Source organism: Podarcis raffonei, chromosome 2 (genome assembly GCF_027172205.1).
Source record: "Podarcis raffonei isolate rPodRaf1 chromosome 2, rPodRaf1.pri, whole genome shotgun sequence".
Classification (NCBI taxonomy): domain Eukaryota; kingdom Metazoa; phylum Chordata; class Lepidosauria; order Squamata; family Lacertidae; genus Podarcis; species Podarcis raffonei.
The window spans coordinates 51,466,606-51,486,571 of NC_070603.1; the positions used below are offsets into that span (position 1 = coordinate 51,466,606).

At 45.7% G+C, this 19,966-nt stretch overlaps 1 protein-coding gene across 13 annotated transcripts in view; it reads right to left on the bottom strand.

Annotated features, from left to right (window-relative positions):
* ABLIM3 (actin binding LIM protein family member 3) overlaps nucleotides 1–19,966 on the bottom strand; it is a 141,890-nt gene that overhangs the window by 31,385 nt on the left and 90,539 nt on the right. For all 13 annotated transcript variants that reach the window (XR_008328897.1, XR_008328901.1, XR_008328896.1 and 10 more), the window contains 4 exons: nucleotides 18,346–18,458; nucleotides 13,004–13,130; nucleotides 10,314–10,407; nucleotides 216–303 (listed from right to left, as the gene is read on the bottom strand). Coding sequence is in view for 1 of the 13 variants with exons in the window: in XM_053376589.1 (XP_053232564.1) it covers nucleotides 216–303; nucleotides 10,314–10,407; nucleotides 13,004–13,130; nucleotides 18,346–18,458 (422 nt within the window). In the remaining 12 variants the exon portion in view is untranslated. The remainder of the gene's footprint in view (nucleotides 1–215; nucleotides 304–10,313; nucleotides 10,408–13,003; nucleotides 13,131–18,345; nucleotides 18,459–19,966) is intronic.

Below are 19,966 nucleotides of genomic sequence, written 5' to 3' on the forward strand. Positions count from 1 at the left end.
CATGAAATCTCTGCTTCTCGCAATGCATCGTGAAGATTAATAAATTCATCTCTTAGAAAATGTGGAGTGGCCAACACTCAAGCAACATTCACAACACCCTTAAGGAATTTTAGAAGCTCCGAATTTTGAATACCAAGTTTGTGTATGAGGCTGGGAGAGAAGTAGACATTCCACTCCAGAGTGAGACCTTTCGCTCCAGAAGCTGGTGTTCCTACCTGTGAGGTACATCTCTTCCCCTTCTGTGAACATCTGGTGACAACGCACACATCTGGCACAAGTGGGGTGATAATGCTTCCCTCCTGCCTAAACAAATGAATGAGAGAAAATAAGATCATCAGGTAAACAGATCTAGTCAACTTACGTTTCAACTAGAATTATTTTATTTGTTTATTATATCTCTTAATCTTGACTTTTGCCTAACATCCCCCTGCATCACCCCAACACATCAAAATGTGGTTTACAGAAAGAATAAAGCAGCCATCACCAACAACATAAAATATCATCACTAAAACAATTCTGAAGTTTGGTCGAACCAAAAAAAAAAAAAAAGTTTTAAATTGGTTCCTTAGAGCTATCAAGGAAGGGCCCCTGTGGCTAGATCAATGAAGAGAGTCCCAAGGTTAAATAAGAAGCCACAACCCAAAAGGATCTACTCGTAGGAGACAACAATCAAGGAAGAGTCCCAGAGGAGTGATGCTCTAAAATAACTTGATCTCTAGGTGGGAATCATAATCTGAAACATCCAGGCAGTTTAGAAAACTCAAAACCAGCACTTGGAAACTAAGGGCCAACTCCATGTTATGTTAAACACATGGCTAGTCCTTGAGCACATATTATTTCTTGCAGAAATAGCCAGCACTGATCAGCTCCAGTTCAGATCAGGACTGTGGTGTGTGGTGCTGGTGGCTGTGGGGGCTCTTTAACCCTTTGCCCCCCACTGTGGTCCCAATCCAGACTGCCCCCCCATGCCTGAAATTTTCATGCCAATAATAGTTGTCAATGGCCACTAGTTATGATGGCTCTGATGCCTCTGAATACCAGTCACTGGGGAACAACAGTGGGGTGGGCTAGTCATCTCATTGCCCACTGCGAGAAACACAGTGCAAGGTGTTTCTTTTTTTATTCCAGTGCCAGAGTTCCAGGGCTCATCCATACTTCTGCTTGCCCCACTACTTTTCCTTGGGAAAATCCATTGTTTACCGCTGAATCAGAGCAAATGTCAACTGGGTTTTCTCCAGATTGATGTTTGCTCTGATTTAGCATTAAAGAGTGTGTTTTCCAGGGAAAAGTGGTGGGGCAAAGGCAAAACCACCCGAACGTATGCCTAGAAAGCATAGGACAAGTGGAAAACTACTAGGACTCCTGGTTTCTGGACACAGGAGAAGCGGAAGTGTGGACAAGCCCTGAGTTGCTACTGAAGTCCACTATTGCTTAGCACTAGATGCTGCCTTTTACACCTAGGAAATGGAGTGGTTGTTGGGTATAAAACTGGACATCAGAATGGCAGGTAGCCACTGAAACACAAAGTTTGTTCTTCAAACCCAGAATTCTGCATTAGTCTTTGACCTAATCTATGGGGTCATTCGAAGATTACAGAGGGAGAGAGCTTGTAGGATCCGCCCTAGTGATAGCTCTGTGACAAAGAAAGCCCACAAGCTCAGATCTGTCACACTGAATAAAAGGGTCATCTTTTCCCACCAACTTTCAGCTTATGTCAATCCAGTGACTTTGCTAGAGTTGGGCAGGGTGACAAGTCACAGCACAGCCAAGCCCAGGGTGTCATCCTAGCTGTGAACTACCACTGGAATAGTGTGACATTCTTGTTTTACAAGCTGTCACTAAATGAACCATCATCATCCGGTGATGCTGGACAGATCTGGCACTGAGCAATGGCTGCAATGAAGTTGAATGTTCAAGTCTATGCCGGATGAGCACAAGCGGAAGCCATGTTTGCTATCTGAGTATTCAGTCCTGATTTCTCTTGAGAGGGCAACTTTTATTTTTCTGTTGCCTTCAACAGGATTAGAAATAGCAACCTACTATTTCGCCCACTTGTGATGTAAGAAGGCTGTTCTCCCTGCCCTTTAAAACAAGGATAATAGGCTTAATTGGTAGCTTGCTTCCATTCAAAAGTGTCTGCTAGGATTTCAATTATAGGCTCACTTGCAGGGCTTCAGAGCTCAGATGCAGCCACTGGTTTAACTTGGTGCAATCAGCCCCATTCTGTGCAAAGCACTGCTCCCAAAGGGACTTTTTACAGCAGCAGCAGCAACATAATAATAATAATAATAGAAGGAAGGATGAGGGATTGTTGAAGGGTGTGGGGAGGGGCAAGGATAGTGAAGGCTTTTAATTAGAGAAGGGACTTTTAAAGCTAAAGCCAGCATTAAAACCAGTAATGGCTTTCCTAAGAAATGGCCATGTGAGTCTCGCAACACATAGTTGCCAGTTAGGATGTCAGCACAGCAATCAAGCGATGGTGCACTAGTTTTGCCAACCACTGGTGGATAGTATCCACTGGGATCGGTAGACTGATCAAGAGGCAAACAGATGGTGGCATAGGAGCCCCTGGCAGGTGCAATCACAGCCACTGGCAGGCAGAACTAATCAGTCCTAGTTCTGCCCCCATTCTCTTCCACCCTGCTGAGTTCTACAAGGGCAACTCTGAGACTGAGGAGGAAGAAGTTGACAGCAAGGGCCACTCTCTGGCCTGGTTGTAAGTAAGAAGGCCGGCAGGGTGGGGGCTGGCTGAGGCCAGACTGAGGTTGGTGGGACAGTGTCCCATTTGGCCTAATGTACTTCATGGCTTGTCATTTCTGCCTGAATAATTGTTGCACAAAAATGAAACAAAGCCCATTGCTCTCCTGTGATTGTTAAGCTGCTTGCCTATGTTATGGAGTTGCCGGGCCCCTGCCACAAAACCAGTCTTAGAGTTCAGTGGTGAAGGCTGGCCCAGCCAGCCCCCCAGCCCATAGCATGCATCTTGGGGTTGTTATCTGCATCAAGTCCTGTATTTCTTGAGATATGTCCTAGTGCTCAGGGTTTCTGAGTGCACTCATGGATGCGAGGGACAGAGCTTGCATGCGCAACCCTGCCCTGTTCCCAGTTTGAGCCTGCACATTTTCAGGCAACCGCCTGAACAGGGCTGATGTCACCAGATAATCTGGACACATGGACAGCATCCACAATACTTAGTTAAATCCTGGGATGTCCTTCAAATGAAGACAGAGAGGCAATTCCTTCACCCACTTTGCACCCACCTCTCCTCTTCACCCACCATGTGCACTGACAGCTTTTAAATAAGCATTTTTATCGACAATGTAAGTCCTGCTCTGACCCTCGCTGCCAACAGCCAAAGCCAGTTTACTTGGATGTCAGAAACCCCACTCTGCATTTTCCATTATACAGAAAATGCAGATAATTTTTATACCAAACACTTTTGGGAGTCAAATTGTCCTCAGTGCAAGCTAGGAAAGGTTGAACCTATTACTTTTGGTTTTTGTCAGTTTCTCATTTTTCTAATCTTAAATTCAGTCCTTGACATTTCCAAATCATTTTGCCACATATGCATACACACACACACACACACACACACACACACACACATAGTGCTCCTGAAAATTCACCAGCATTTTCATGTGAATTTCTCATAACATACATAAACATGCAATTTGCCCCATCGTTATCACTATTTTTTCACAAAGCATTGTTCCCTATCACAATGCAATTTTGTATATTATTTTCATTCAGTATTTTTATGCACGCTTTATTCTAGAGTGTGCATTCTTGTACACATTACTTGGCCAGAGAACTTTATTGTAAAATTCAAAGAAGTGCAAATTACAAAGTTTCAGTTTGTGCATTGTTTCAGAAAGTGCAGCTTTGGTAGGTTGAATGTAAATGGAATCAAATTCCTCCCTCATCCTGATGCAAGACTCATTCAACACACAGAAAAGAAGAAGAAAAGGAGCCGGCTGAGCTGCTAAAAAGCCAACCAAGACCAGTGCTTCAGCCCTCTGTTATGTTGCTGCATTATCCAATGTTTCTCCTCACATGTTTCCTAGTTTTAAAGGGCGGGAATACGGAAATCAATAATGATCATGCAAATGGAGTGAATGAATCACTCAGTTGCTTGCAGCTAAAATCAACAAATGTCTTCCTCCCCTCCCTGCTCCACCTTTGCAGAAATTCTCCAGTGCCTTCAGCGAGACACTCTCTCTGCTAATCTACGCATCCTCTGGAAGAGCTCCATGGAGATTTACGAGAATGTGTTGGCTGAGTCACTGCAGGATTTGCCTGTCACTAAAGTGATATGGGTATAAAATCAAATAACAGATTGATGCCATCTAATGCAATTGTGTCAAGGAAGCTGGCCACTTAAGCCCAGAGACCCACTCTCAGAGGAGAAGTAAAAGGTTCTGTGGGATTTGCAACCCAATCCTATGAGCCACTGGACTGAGGCGGCAGCTCATATAGGATCAAGCGCTAAGCTCCTAGTGCAAAAGAAATGCCCTTGGGCTGATCCCACTAGTGCTGCAGCATCCCTTGGCATCCATCACTTTCCAGCTGGCCCTTGCTTCATGCTGCCAAATGGTACTGGGGGGAGACAGAGCCCCTCACCTTTCCGTCTAGCATGCTATGGTCTCTCCTGGTCCATAGGAGGTCTAGGGCTGGGACAATCATGGGCTGCCCAATTCTACAATTAAGTATGGACTACAAGGGATATGCGTTGGGGGGAAATCCTCAATCTCTTAATGAAAAAGCAGGATAAAAATAGGACAGAGAGTTTCTGCTAGGAATAGGACTGGTTTGTTTGTTTGTTTTAAAAAAATTGTGGCCATTTGCAAACATTGCTGCTCGTTCATGCAAGTTTCGCACAGTGTCTGCATGACGTCATCCTCATCAAAATTCAATCCCATATTACTTCTCCATTTAGTCTACAGTTCCTTTGGTCCAGCAGCCAACTTGAAAAATATGTCATAATTGCTTTTAGCTGGTTGCTTGATTTTATTGTTTTTAGTGATGTTTAACTGCCTTGGCTTTATAGTTTTGTTTATTTTGCACTTTGCTTTATTGTGTTTTATTACCTTTTGCTGGATTGTATTCATACAGTGAAACTAGAAGGGGCTACTCTTCCTTTTTGATTTGGTCTCCCGGTCGAGAACATTAAGAGACATGCTGGCCTTGGAACTAGAAGCACTTCTCTTGCTGGGTACAAAAACATTAAGCACACTTTCCCCGTGGTGTTTTGGAGGCACGGTGAGTCAAAGGTTCCCCACCCCTGAACTAGATACTCTAGCCACCAAATCCAACCTGCCTTTTCTGGACTTGGTTTGACCGACAAGTGAAGGAAGTCCCTAAGCTGTCTCAGCCTCACCTCTAGCAGAGGTGCAGTTTCCCGACAGACCAAATCACAACCACCTTGTTTATTTTATACTGATTAAAATTACAGTCATTGTGAGAGCCCAGTGCTGCCTACTATGAATACACTGCTTATTATAATTCAAAGGGGTGTGTGTCACTGTCGTTCCTTTAAGACTCATTAATCATCCATAGCTGGCTGCACATCTTAGAGCCATATGGGACAACCAGAGGCGTAAGCATATGATGGTTGATTAGGGCTGAGGATAGTTAAAGGCACACTTATGCCACACTTTGTCAAGAAGGATGATGGGAGCCTACTGCTTGGAGGGCAATAGGATCCTAGGCATTATTACCCTCCGGGCACCAAACTCCTGGGCATCCCCACCATCCTGTCTGATTTGTGATTGCTGCAGCTAGCAGGCTTAGTCTTCCTAGGAGACACCACCTCCGGTGCTCAGCACGAGGAAGACAACCCCCAAGAGGCTGAGTTTGCATGCCAAGATATGACTGGAAAAGACGGCAAAGGACTGTGCTCTGAATTTTTCTCAGAAGAAGAGGTCGCGCCATGCCCACAGGACCTCTCCATTGCCCCATGGCTCTGCAGCCATCGTTATGCAACACATCAGGCTCTCCTCTCCGCTTTGCATTGTGCTCCAGGGTCACATGCAGACTCTTCCCAGAGCCCAGCTGACCTATTTCCAGCCAATCCCATCATCAGGATTAGACAAGGAGTTCCCCTTGACCAGGCTCCAGGGATCCCCCTTAGAGAGACGCAATTCAGGAAATCAAGGAGTAAAAAGAAGGTGCTGAATAAGGCTTGTCTCAAATGTTCTGGGAAATATGAAGGTCAGGTCCACTGTTTGTGTCTGTTTAGAGCAGCATAGGAGGCAGAGAGGAGAGATGTTTCTGAAAACGTGTCCAAAAATTGAGACGCAGCAGCCTGGGAAGCTCACATTTGTTCTGTGTTTTCAGACATTTGGTTCCCCTCCATGTCAGTAGTGGAAATACAAGAATTTGCCTTTTGCAGTTGAAGCGAAGGGACTCTTAGCCATTGAGCATGTCTCAGGAACTCAGCTCTGGAGAGCAAATCCAATGATCTTGCTCTTCTGGAAGTCTTCCAACCTGCTCTATGCATTCTGAAGCTTACAATCAGGTCATCTCTGCTACTGAGCTGCAGCAACATTTAAGAGGTTGCACACCTAGTGCAGCTCAACTGGCCAAATGCTTAGAATCAAGGCACTCTTCACAGTACTGCCCTCCTTTGTGCCAGGCTGTAAGATTAAAACACATTTCCAGGGCTGCTCCGCATGTCTTGGCTTGACTGTGTGGGGCAGACAGATGGGACGGAGGGACGACTGAATTGCAGCTGGCAAACTGACTTAATACTTAAGCTCCTGGCCTTCAGGGGCTGCTTCATACGCTCTGGGTCTTAGGAGCCTTTTAGTGTGGGTCTTTGAATAGTCAGATGGTTGGATGTGTGGCAGCTCCATGTCAATTTCACTCTGGAGACAGGCCTTTATTAAAGTCTGGGAAGCAGATGGCCAGTGCAGGTGTGGGGAGGCAAAAGCTTGACATGAAACTGACAAGCACCTAACCATGCAAAAGTGGCGTGTCCATGGATCTTTCAAAGTCTACGAAAAGGATCGTCTGTGGCAGGACTGGCAGGCCTCATTACCTCCCTGCCAGGGCTCAGTTTCCGAGGAGAGAAGTGCCAAATTCAAGACTTCCATCTGCCTTCCTCCTTGTTCCTAAATTGATTGTGACAGGCTGCAGTTGCTCAGGGGAAAACTCTGCACATGCTCTGAGAAATTTTTCTTTACCATTTCTTCACATATTTCAGGGTTCAGATGTGGCACTGAAAACAGATTCTGGAGCTGAATCTGTGCCCCAGCTGAACCCCATTTAAATTCAGTGGGTGGCATTCAACTAAATTTTATTCAGAACAGACCCATTCCAATGAATCGCTACATTAGGACCATTAATTTAAAACTTAGTTGAATGCCACCCAGTGGCTGCATGCTTTAGGGGAAATTAATTCATTTTCTCTCTCTCTCTCTTTCTTAAAAAAAAAAGGACTTTAAAAGTAATCTTCACTTATTCATGTTAAAGGAAGACCCAGCACAGTTTTAATCCACCTGGCTTGCTGTTTACATTAACACAACGCTTCTGCTCTGCCATTCACTTAGACCCTTCCAACACCCTGGAGTGTCAACACTTTAATTATCTCACTCCACAAACCCTGTGGGTCCTGGAATGCTTGCCCTGGGCTCCCAAGTTTCTCTTTGCAGTCACAGCCTTCATCCACCATGATTTCCTTTTGCCTGCTAGCACATTGCTGCATGGCTAACAGCTGTGCAGGATTTGTTGCCACAGCAACAGAGAGAGGCAGGGTGTGGAACCTGGTGACAGAGCATTCTCTCAGGTAGATGGATGGAGAGGAGCATCTGAGAAATGAGCTCATGTCACCTGGAGGGCAGGTAGGGTAATTGATGGCTATTGCAGCCACAGAGACAGTCGAGCAGCATTGCTGAAATGCCTGGGACTTGGGAGAGGAGATACATACCTAGGAAGCTGCCTTACAGTGAGTCAGATCACTGATCCACCCAGCTCAGTATTGTCTGCACTTGACTGGCAGCAGCTCTCTGGGATGGGAGACAAGTCTCCAGGATTTGGGGCTTTAATATTTCAACAACACTCTGCGCGACACCCAAATCTGGTCTCCCCCTTCCATTGTTTGTCATTGTTGCAGTGCCTGCTGTGGCACCCTCTCAGTTTAGCACTCAGTGCAGGCAAACCAGTCGTGCTCCCCTAACTACACCTCTGCCGGGATGTCAGAGAGGGAATACTCCTAGCCCTACATGGAGATGCTGGGGATCAAACTTAGGACCTTCTGCATGCAAAGCAGATGCTCTAGCTCTGAGCTACAGCTCCTCCTTTTCTTCAGGAGCACTTGCAGGTGATCAGGAGTGATAGAATCAAAATCCCAAGAAGAGGGTCTTCTGTTGCAGGCTGGGAGCACAGATTGGGCACAGATTCTGCACAGATGGACAAAGAGCCCGGCTATTTTTGCCTAATTTATTTACGCACTTCAAGCAGATACCATAATACCATTTTTACTGATCTGTGATGTGATCATATGTGGAATTCTGTGCGCAGTTCTAGCTGCTGCATGTCAGAAAGGATATTGTAGATGTGGAAAAGGTACAGATAAAGGCCGCATACCCCAAAATGACCAAGGGACTGGAGCAACTTCCCTATCAGGAAAGATCTGGGACTTTTTAGTTTAGCAAAAAGGCAAGAAAGTGGGGGATCCACAATAAAGGTTAATAAAATTATGCATAGTGGGGAGACTGTCGATAGAATATGTCTCCCAGCCTCATACTATAAGAACCTGCGATCATCCAGTGAAGCTAAACATTGGAAGATTCAAGACAGATGGAACAAAGGACTTCTTCACACAGCACATAGTTAAACAATGGAATTTGTTCCTTCATTGCATAGTGATGGCCATCAACTTAAGTAGTAGGCAAATTCAGGGAGGATGAACCTGCCCTTGGCTGCTTCTCATGATGGGGATCTGAGGCAGCATGACTCTGAATACCAGTTGCTGGAGAATAACAGCAGGAGTGGGCGATGGCGCTCATAGCCTGGTTATGGGCTTCCCAAAGGCATCTGGTTGGCTACTATGGGAAACAGGATGGTGGGCTCGATAGGTCTTTGGTCTGACTTAGCAGCGCTCTTCTGATATGGGTCTGGTGCTTTATCGGAAGCTGAGGAGTTCTGTGCTTACCTAAAACGTGTTGGTGCAAATTGGAGACAATTGCCTGAAATGGCTTCATTTGTCTACTTCATTTTGATTCAACAAACATTCTTTTTCCAGAAATGAGGAACGTTTCTAATATAATATGCTGCTGACTGAGGAAAGAAGGTTGGGATTCACTGGCCGATCAAGAGGGGCTCAACCTTGGCATTAACAGCACCATACGCTAGCCAACTGAGCTATTTATAACAGATACTGCATTCCTCATACCTTTTCAGTGTGTTTTCCTCTGTCATCATGAGGAATGGAAACAAACTTTCAGAAAAACCCCAATGATCTGGAAGATGGCACTGCAGCCAACAGATTATAAATGAAAACGCACATTCCATACTATGCAATTCAGACACAGCTGTGTCAATTTTTAGCACTCCCCACTCCAGTTATATATAGACGGCTATATTTAGCATCCTCTAGGCTTGCCTATATAATCGTAATGCACAGTTGCTGATTCTCCTCCTGTCACTCAGATTCTGAAGTGCAACATACACCCTTCCAGAAAACCAGTCCCTTACAACAGGGCTGGTGAACTTGTGGCCCTTCAGATATTTCTGGACTCCAGCTCCTATCATCCCCAGCCAGCAGGACCAATGGTCAAGGAGGATTGGGGTTGTAGTCCAGCATCACTTGGAGAGCCAGCAGCCTTTTATCCCAGCTTTACACTGGTGACATGATTTCAATTTCTATTTTACTTTTGGAGTAAAATCAGCGTCAGAGCCTAGACAGTGCCAGGAACAAAAACAAAGAAACAAAAACAAATCGCCAAACCACCTGACCTGATAGCCCTTTCTTAGATCATTCAATAGTTATCCATGTATCCAGTACCATTTTTCTAGAAAAAGAGGAGCCAGAACTTACTATGGACACCTTTCTTGTTGTTTTATAATGGCAATGGTGCCCACCTGAGAGGGGCCAGAACTGAGTTCCGGCTGGAAAAAAAGCCCTGCATGTAATCCCTGTGTAATGGGAAATGTCACAAGTCTGAGCAGCACCATGTACATTTCCTTAAGCCAGAAAGTGAAAAAAAATAATGTCCTGTGTATCTCTTGCTAACACAAAGCTCAGCTTCCTTGACATCACAACAACAGTACCATTGGTGTTAGAGAAAAGGCCCTGTCCGCACTGAACTCACCTCCAGGACTCTGCCACTGATGTATCGGTTGCAGGTCTCACATTTAATGCCAAATTGGGCATGGTAGTCAGATTCACAGTATGGAATGCCATCCCTGTGGGAAAAGATTCAGGCTATGAGGCTTAGAAGAGGGGAAAGGATAGTCAAGAATCTCCCCCCACCCCTCAGCAGAATTTCTATTGTATGATGCTGAAATGTGACCTGTGCTCAAGTGAAGGGCACCAAGGGGGAAAACAGCCTGCCAGGAGCTTATTTTGGTGTCCAGTCAGAAACTCTAGTTAAGTTCACAAAGGCTGCTTTACATTATTGGGGTTGAGGAGGCTCCTTTCCCCTGATCCCAGACTTTCCACTCCTTGCCTCTTCTCCTCTCGCTCCCCATGCTGTAGGACATCTTTCCACCACAAGTCTGCCTCCTCTTCATTGTTGCATAGCACAGGACAGGGAAGGGAAGGGTTATATGGAAGGTTTCAGCTTTGTGCCTCTGCGCAGTTCCCAGGAGGCAGCACGAGGGCAGTTTCTAGGGCACAAAGGTGCCCTGTGGCAAGGGAGATGCCCAGACCAAAGAGGCATGTGAGTCTAGACTCCTGCTTTTATTGCTCTCAAAAGGTTTTCAGGGACTTAGGTTGTTTCCCTGTTCCCATGGTCTCTTAGAACACCAGTTGTTCTAAGACACCAGTCACTCCTTGTAGTAGGATAAAACCTAATGGGACAGCTAGATTTTGAACTGGAGAGTCATTGCATAAGGGTACCACGGAACTACTATTGCCTGCTAATCTGAATCTGCTCCTAACCTGCTTTGACCCAGTTCAGAGACCAATGCAAGCATGGAGTTTTTTTTATGTAGCAGGGTTTGCATCAGGGATTGGTTGAGCAGTGAATGAGCTCTTCGGGGGAACACTGCCCTAGCCACCTGCTCTCAGCCACGTTAGACTGATTCAGAAATACACACAACGGGTGAATTTGGATGACCGTATAATGGCTTAATAAGCCAAGATCAGAACAAGCCTGCTGGCTGTGCACACACTCCCTTCAATCCTCCCTCTGCCATGGCAGCAAACAAACCAGGAAGATTTCCACTAGCTATAGTTTCCTTCTTCATACAAACTCGGAAACTATGGTTAACTTGTTTAGAACAAGGCAGGATATTCAGCCAAGTTTCATCATCTTAACACCTTTAAATAAAAAATCTGTGGTGTGATTGCTACTCTATACACTTCTAGTTATGAAATCTGAAAAAGGATATTGCACAAAGCAACCCTACCATTAACACTGAAGAGTGCTGGGCTTTTCTGTTAAAAGATGGAGGGAACCTGGAAATGTACGTTGTTGGAGAGCTCTTCTTGCTCTTAATTTCAAGCCACGATTTACTATTCTGTCATGTTCTGAAGACGTTAACTGCAGTTTCCTCGTTTGTGCAAAATGAGAAGTTATGGTTAATGAAAGACTTCCAGATCTGTTTGCTCACTCTTGCAAAGGGTATGATACTGAGACATGATAATGATCTTAATGCAGTCTATGCACAATGAAGAAGTAACCGAGTGCAGTGGCCATCCAAAAGCAAGAAAGAACTGTGACCATGCTTAGCCCAATGGATAGCAGGCCCCTGACTCATGCTTGAGCTCTGACATTGTAATCAGAGGGGAAAGCATGAGGAGTTTTGATAAAGGAGACTAAAGGAGGCAGGCAGGCAGGCAGGCAGGCAGGCAGGCAGGCAGGGAATGTCTGTAGACTTTTCTTTGAGGAGTGTTAAGTCTGACAAAACCTGCTTCACACACTACGCTTTCTACACAGTCATTCATATTTGTTTAGGAAAGGGAGGGGGAGGGAACTTGTAAAATAGAATGGTTTAATTGCTATGTGACTATTATTTTATTTTATTTTATTTTATTTTATTTTATTTTATTGGCCTGCTGCATATATACTGGGAATCAAACTCAGCACTCAGAAAGACATCCACATGTTGTGCTAGCACAAGGATTTGTCTCTGTGTGAAAGGATTCAGAAGATCCTTTGCACTATCATGCCTACATTACTCCAGGGCTAAAAGTGTCCATTGATTAACCAGTGTGTATTGAGTAATTAAATCACTAACTGCACAGTAAAAATGTAATGTGGCTTTTAAATAGGATTCTAGCAGACGCTGTCCAGTGACTTTCAGTACTGATGGCAGTTTTACAAACAATTATCTCGAGGGAATTTAAGATAGCTTTACTGCCAATGAAAGTAATTTCTCTGCATTACTCAGTCAAGAGAAAACGTTCTCCTTATATAGCCTCAAATATTTCCTGGCACTGTCTATAATGTCACTCATCCATCTACACACAGGGGATAGGTGCAGTATTTACTGCAGCAGTCCTGTGGCCTGTCAAATGACTTTTGTAGGAAAGGTGATCTGCTGGTTCCCTCCAGGTAGATGCAAAAGGAGGCTGCATATCTTTCCCGAGAAAGAGATGTGCAACTCCCCTCTTTGTGCATTACACAGGGGATGAAAAAGAGGAGGCACAGAAGAGTCACTCTTTCTTTCCCAGCTCGGATGCAACATACAAAGTTGAATGAGAGATGCCAGGTGGTGCAGCCTGGAGACCTTCTCCAAGGGCACAGGTCAAATGCTTAGCTTTGAAGCAATCCCCACCCACTCAGCAGAGAGATGAGGAATGTGGGCCAGCAGGCCATGGGGAGGAGACACGCACTTGCTGATGTATTCTCCAGTCAGGACGATTCCACAGGTTTGGCACTTGAAGCAGCTGACATGCCACTGTTTCTCCAGGGCCAGGAGAGACTGACCTTGCTTGATCTCCTCCTTGCAACCTGCACATTCTGGGAAGCAAACGAAGCAGAATTAACAACACAGCAGCAGTATCCTGAACAGTTTAAGAAGCAGACACTGAAGGACAGCTGTGCCCACCAATGGCATCCTGCCTTGCAGAATCATGGACAACACTAACTTGAATGACAGGGCATGCAGTAAAGGGTAGAGACATTCCGGGAGCCCTGTGCCATTTTCAGGGTCCTGTCCTAATTTAATGCAAGGAGTAGCTATTTATCTAGCACAGGGATGAAGGACCTCAGGGCCTGGAGGGGAGTGTAGCCCTCCAGGCCTCTTTGTCTGGCCCTCAGAATTTTCCCAATACCCCTCACTAGACCTGCTTCACATCTTTTGCCTGGTTGGAATATGTCCTTGAAATCTGATGATACCATTTTCTTGCCTGAATGGAGGGAAAAAGAGGGGTGTATGTGTAGAACCTAGCCTACTTGCCATGTCACAGGGAGGTGACATGGGGGAGTCCTCGCCAAAGGACCAGGAGGTGTTGGCCTTACACCAGGCCCTGGGTCAGGCTCCATCAGGGGTGAGGAGCCAAGGTCTCATGAAGAGGCAAAGGAGGGGCCAGCCACACTCAGGGTCAGCTCAGCATCTGACATGAGGGAATGGCAGACTGGAAACCTGTCTCATCCAAAGAAGTGCCTGGCTACAGACAAGGGCTCCTCAGGAGTAAAGGTCTCATTAAGAGGAAAGTCCTCTTCTGCAAGAAGGCAGGTGATAAGAGTCAGCCTCTGCACATTCTGATCATGAGCTGTTCTGACCTTGCTGCTTGCCTGACCCTTGTTGTAAGCTCTGCATGCTTGAACCCTGACCTTGGACTGGCCCTGGATGCTCAGGAACCCAGTGAGAGCAGGGCACTGCTTTACAATGGGAATTTTTGCAATAGTGGCTCTCCTCACTTTTGCGTCTGGGTCCCACCTATCACAGGAATGTGGGCCCCAGAAGGTTGTCCAGAAGGGAACAGTGGAGAACGGCACAAAGTGGCTCCCAAAATAATTGTTGAGCTACACACACACACACACACACACACACACACACTTCCCTTAAAAATTGCAAGCTGAAAGTTGTAAATATTGCTCTCAGCCCTGTGCTGAACTGAGCACCTAGGGCAGAAAGTGAACTTCCTGTTTTAGGTCACATTTGTTGAGCCTGACTTGGTTTTCCACATTTTACTGCTGGCAAGTAGTGTGCTTATGTAATACGCCTGTGGAAAGAACGGCCACATTCCAGCTGGCTGCCAATTCCTTCCTCTTCCTGATGAATCGCTCCTTGCCGTTTCCACTCCTGATCCAACTGCTCAAACCAAGCCAGATGTGGCAATTCAGGAGCACCTTCGCTTTTGAAGAAATCAACCTATGAGTGCCTGGCACAAGGGAAAAGGAAATCAAAGAAACAGAGGTGGGGCACATGGATGGAGCTTCTACACACCACCAGATGCTTGAGGGAACCATGGGCTCCTTTGTTTCATCTCCATGCCCCGTTGAATTATTTTGCTCAAGAACAGGCAAGGTGGTGGTTGACATTCCGCTGGCAGCCCCCACCTACCCCATGTCTCCCACTAGTAGAAATGGAAGGGCATTTTTCGACACAAGGCAACATCGGAAGAGCTGTTCCCTAACCTCTGTCTGTCTTGGCCATGTCCGGCCCGTGGCGTTATTTACCAGCTTCCCTTCCCTTTCCCGTTTCCCTCGCTGTCTGTTGAGACCAGTGACAGGAAGCACATGGGCTTGGAAGCCATGACCTTGACTGTGCTCTGACAGGCTCTTTCCTCCTGTCCTTCAAAATCGGAGAATCCCCCAGATTTCCAAGTAGCCGCTTTGCCACATAGGTTGCTGCCCAGTTAGAAGATGGGCTGATCCTTTTGGGAAATTAATTATAGCAACAGCAAGTGCAACAAAATGCCCAAAGGTGCAGAGGTGAAGGGGGAAGGTGCAGAGGTGAAGGGCAGTGCTGCTGATGCTGCCTTTCATTTGCCACACCTCAAGAGTGCTGGAGGGAGAAAACACAAAGCAGATCCTCAAGCTCCATTTGCTGTTCCTCCTTCTCTCTCTCTTCACTAATCTGTCAATGCTACCCTCAGGCTTGCTGGCTGCTCACCCTTTTTTGCTACATTCCACTGCTAGGAAGGCTTAGGGGAATCTCCAGCTATTTTTAAAAGCGTCATACAACACTTCAGACAAGTTTGCTCTGGATCCTGGAAGAATAGGCAGTTAATCACGAAAGCCTTATATGTTTTACAGTGGCTAACAAAATGATATTAAACTCCCACAGCAAAATGTTTTGCCTTTATATATTGTGGGGCGTTCTAACCTAGGTAGCCTTTGCATATATAGTACTCTTCCTGCCTCCTTTTCTGAAACAACTGTGAGGTGCTGTTTTAGCAGCACCAGTGCGTGTGCATTAAGAGCAATGGCTAATATAGGGAGAGAGAGAGAGAATATGTCACTGTGTTTCACCCGGACCCATCCTGAACGCTGCTTGCAGCTTGTTATGAATAATCCATGCTGCCCTCAAGTAACCTGAGCTACACAGCCAAGGAGAGGAATATATGCAAGAGTGGATTTCAGGGGAGGATGTGGTCTTCAGGTGACCTGATAGTGGTCTAGGGCATGGAGAGGGAAGGGTGGGGTAGGGGGGCAGAAACCGCATAGTGGCCTTCACTAGGTTTCTCTCTCCTGGGTCTAAACAGGTTCCTGGAAATCAGGCACAGAGGGAGGGGAAGAGAAGAGAAGCATTGTGCAGATTCAGCAGGCTCTGGGCTGCCAGTTTGATTCACAGCACCTGGTTCCTGAGTTTCCAGTAGCAGAACTGTTGGCTAACTAGTCTGATTCTGAGAGTTCAGTTCCGTTATTATTATTATTATTGCTATAAGGTGATAATTAGAACCCAGAGAACATCTCATTGACTTAATAGAAAATACCTTAGCAGAGTGATGAGGTTTTCTTACATGCTATGTGCACAATTACATATGTGTGACGTGCAATATTCCATGTGTGCCACATGTAGTATTAGTATTATATATATCACCTTGGTGTTACAAGTATCACAAGAATGGAGGCAGGGCCAGCCAAAGACATTCTGACCCAGGAAATACAAATGACACCCCTATCTTAATAATTAACATGGGGCCCACACTCCACTGGGAAGTTCTCCTCCACATCCCTCATTGTAATGAACTACTATGCCCTTGCTCAGCTCCTGTTTCTTGTGAAGTGGCTTGCACCCTATAGGTCCAAATCTGTCTGTCTCCAAGTCTAATAGCATGAATGGAGTCTAAAATACAGATTGAAGCAGCTGTTTCACTTTGCTGCATGGATGGAAGCTGTTTGTAACTCTGAAATATTGGGATCTGAAAGGAGGACAGCTGCCAACTTCATCATTCCAAAAACTCCAGGGACAAACTCCAGCCAAAGATGCCATGAAAGATTTTATTGCATTTCAGTGACATCATTTGATCAATTGGAGACATCGTCTCATAATAAGGAAGGACAAGATACTGTGATGTCTGGGTGCAATCACTTCTTGGAGTAGATGCAGAAGCTGGTAAAAGAATATTGTTGTCATCAAGTACACATTTCTGCTATCTCTCTGTTACTTTAGTGGTTGTAGATACATTAGATTCCAAGCTATAGCAGGCCTCCTGCTCCTTTGATAGCATGGAGAAGATTGACAGATGCAGCTGCTCAGCTTCTGCCTCCCATCCAAAGGAAAGAAGCTGTGCCCTAGACTGCATCTCACAAGACACCCTCCATCTTTCATTGCCAAGGAAAGGCCAATAGTCAACCCTACCCTGAATTCCCATCCTTTTTTTCCCTTTACAGGGCATCTCTTTCCTAGGGAGCCCATTGACCATGCTGGCTGGGGCTGATGGGAGCTGGAGTCCAACAACATATGGAGGGGCACAGGTTTCCTCATCCCAGATTAAGATCCTCCACACCTGCTAAAAAATGCATTTGCTAATCAGTCTGGAGGTTATCAGTGGGATACAGCAAACTAAACAGGCTGGAGGTCACCTGTAGTTTGCAGATCCAGCAGCCAAGACAGAGAGAGCATGTCCTGATATTCAGTTGATTTGGACACATAAACATGGTTCGGTTTTAGGCATCAAAAAATCAACCCTGGATCAAATGGTCACAGTGCAGTTATAAACACTCATGCCTTTGGGAAGATTCAGGGAGCCAATACTGAGGAATCCTTGTGGGCACCAACGTCTTATATACATTTGTGTGTGTGTGTGTGTGTGTGTATGCTAAGTGCACAAATTTGGAATTATATTTCCAAATGCAGCTGTACAACAAAAAGCGGGGGGGGGGTCTGCAGAAATGCAGGTGTAAGTTTGACTTTCTCTTTTAACAGTGCCTTCTTTATGTACTTCTATTATTGTTTCTTAAAATATGCATTTTAAACCATCCTTCATCAACTAACACTCAGGCTGGTCCACATGCAGACCACATTCTCAAACATGGTGCTATGTATATGTAAATCTATTGAAATCAATAGGTACAAGTGCTCTCAGTTGGATTGTGTTCAGTGTTGCTCGTGTTTGGCAGTTCCCTTCAGCCTGGTCAGGAGCAGGCTGTCACCTGGGGACGACACACACACACACACACACACACACACACACACACACACACACAGAGTTTTATAATCATTTTGTGCTGTCAATCAATGTGTCTAAGTAAACACTAGGGAACAAGAACATCTGTTGCTTCCACACTGACATCACACAGCCTGCCTTGCAACTGTGCCCAGCTGGTCCACATCCCAGTGCAGAGCACTTGCCAAAAAAAGTATTGTATTTTTTAAAGAGTGATCACCATTTAAAACAGGAGTAGAGAACCTTCTTCAACCTGAGGGCCACATAATTCTCTGGACAAACTTCTGAGGACCGGATGCCTGTGGTGGGTGGGTCCAGAGGCAAAACTGGGCATAACATTGAATGTGAATATTCCCTTTGTACACTAGTTTCTCCACAGAGTCACATAACCCTCTCTATTCTCCACCCAGGCAAGCAAGAAGCACCTGAGTTTCAGGACACATTGCAGCACAGCAAAAACACGCAAGTAGTATTCAAAGTGGAGCCAGTGAGAGGTGTGGCCTGAGAAAGATGTACAGCCTGGGGAGAATCTCAAGGGTTCACATCAGATGGAGGTTCTCCACACATTTACGGTCAAAGTATAAAAATAATGAGGTAGGATCTGCTGGACTTACGGCTTGGTCCATGAATCTTGATGGGTTTGTTGCTGATCAGTGAATGGGAGCAGGTTTGGCAAACGCAGTCCTTGCCACTGAATGTGACTTTGTCTCCAATGGGGAATGGCTTCCTGAAAGAAAGGCGAACCCAAGAAAACATCACAAATACTCTGTAGGACTTCAGATACCTGTGGATCCCCTTTGCCGGTTTGCTAGTTCCTCTTCTTCTATAGCACCTCACACCCATCATTGGACCTTCCTCTTCCTATCCATTGGATAGCCTCTTCAAGCTATCTCTGCACTCACTGTTGCTTCCTCTGTTTTTCTTTTATTTTTAAGCCTTGTTCCCCCCTCCTCTGTATGTTGCTTTTGAACATGGTATTGAAAATTTTAATTAGAAAAAGGGGACACTGCTCCATTCTCAATCTCCCCCTGTGTTGCAGTATTACTAAAATTCTGGGACAGGCCAATTTGTTGTCTTCCCCAGGGTCATCCCAGGCATCTCCTATTTCCCCCTTCAACATCTCTGTCATTTTCTTCTCTTCCTTTATACCCCACTTCCCTTCTTTTTTAAAAAAGTTGCAGAGTCACTCTAGAAAGTAGTACAGTTAATATCATTCTCATTGCTTCTGCAACTGAGCAGAACCAATGGCTTAACATCAAATATTATAGCGACAGATTTCATGATCCTTATAACACATCTGAACATTTCAATTCAAATATCAATATTTGATTCACAACGATGAAAGCCTTATTTTTTTAAACAGAAAAAAATGAATATTGCAGAACTAGCAATGCTCTTATCTGCATATGCAGAAAACAGAGAAGTATGTGCACAAAACTCAATGTAGAAAAGTCAATGAGCAGGAACACACAGGCATCAACTATAATTTGGGAGACCTCGCACACGTAGGCAGAAGGCATGTGAAAAGAAGCATTCCCTCTGCTTCTAGGGTGGCCAATGTGTCATGTTAGGAGTTACCAGGAGTCCTTCATGTTATGAGACAAAAGGAAAGGTTCTCCTCCCTTGGGTTCCTCCCCCCCTCCCACAGCACTTACAAATAAAAGGAAGTTGCAGGGAGGGGGGATGAGATGTGCCATGACTCCTATAATAACAGCAATGGCTGCCAATTGGCAGACTTTGACGGCCAGGTATATTGGTAGTACAATCTGCTTTCATGATAAGTGAAGATTTTATTTACTGTATATCTACACAGTGGCGGAGCAAGCCGATGGGTGCCTGGGGTGGCGTGTGTGCCCTGCGCCTGGGGGCAGGGCGAGCCACCCATGGGGTGGCGCGAGCCGGGACAGGACGCTGCGTGGGGCCTAAAGAGTCTGCCTGCCTCCTCTCACTCAGCCGCCCTAGGTGGACCGTTTGGGCAGCGTGGAGCCTGCGGGCGCCCAAGGCACCACGTCTCTCCCAGGAGAGATGTGTGGCTCAGGTATACTGCAGGCCCCATGGTGAGTGCCACCCACCATTTTGTCACCCCTCCTCAGTGGTGACACCCGGGGTGACCTGCCTCCACCGCACCCTCCTTCCTCCGCCCCTTTATCTACACACTCACACCATGCTAACTCCCTGCGGATACACAATCTGGCTGCATGTTTGTATAGTCAATTTAGCTCCTGTGAAGCAGCA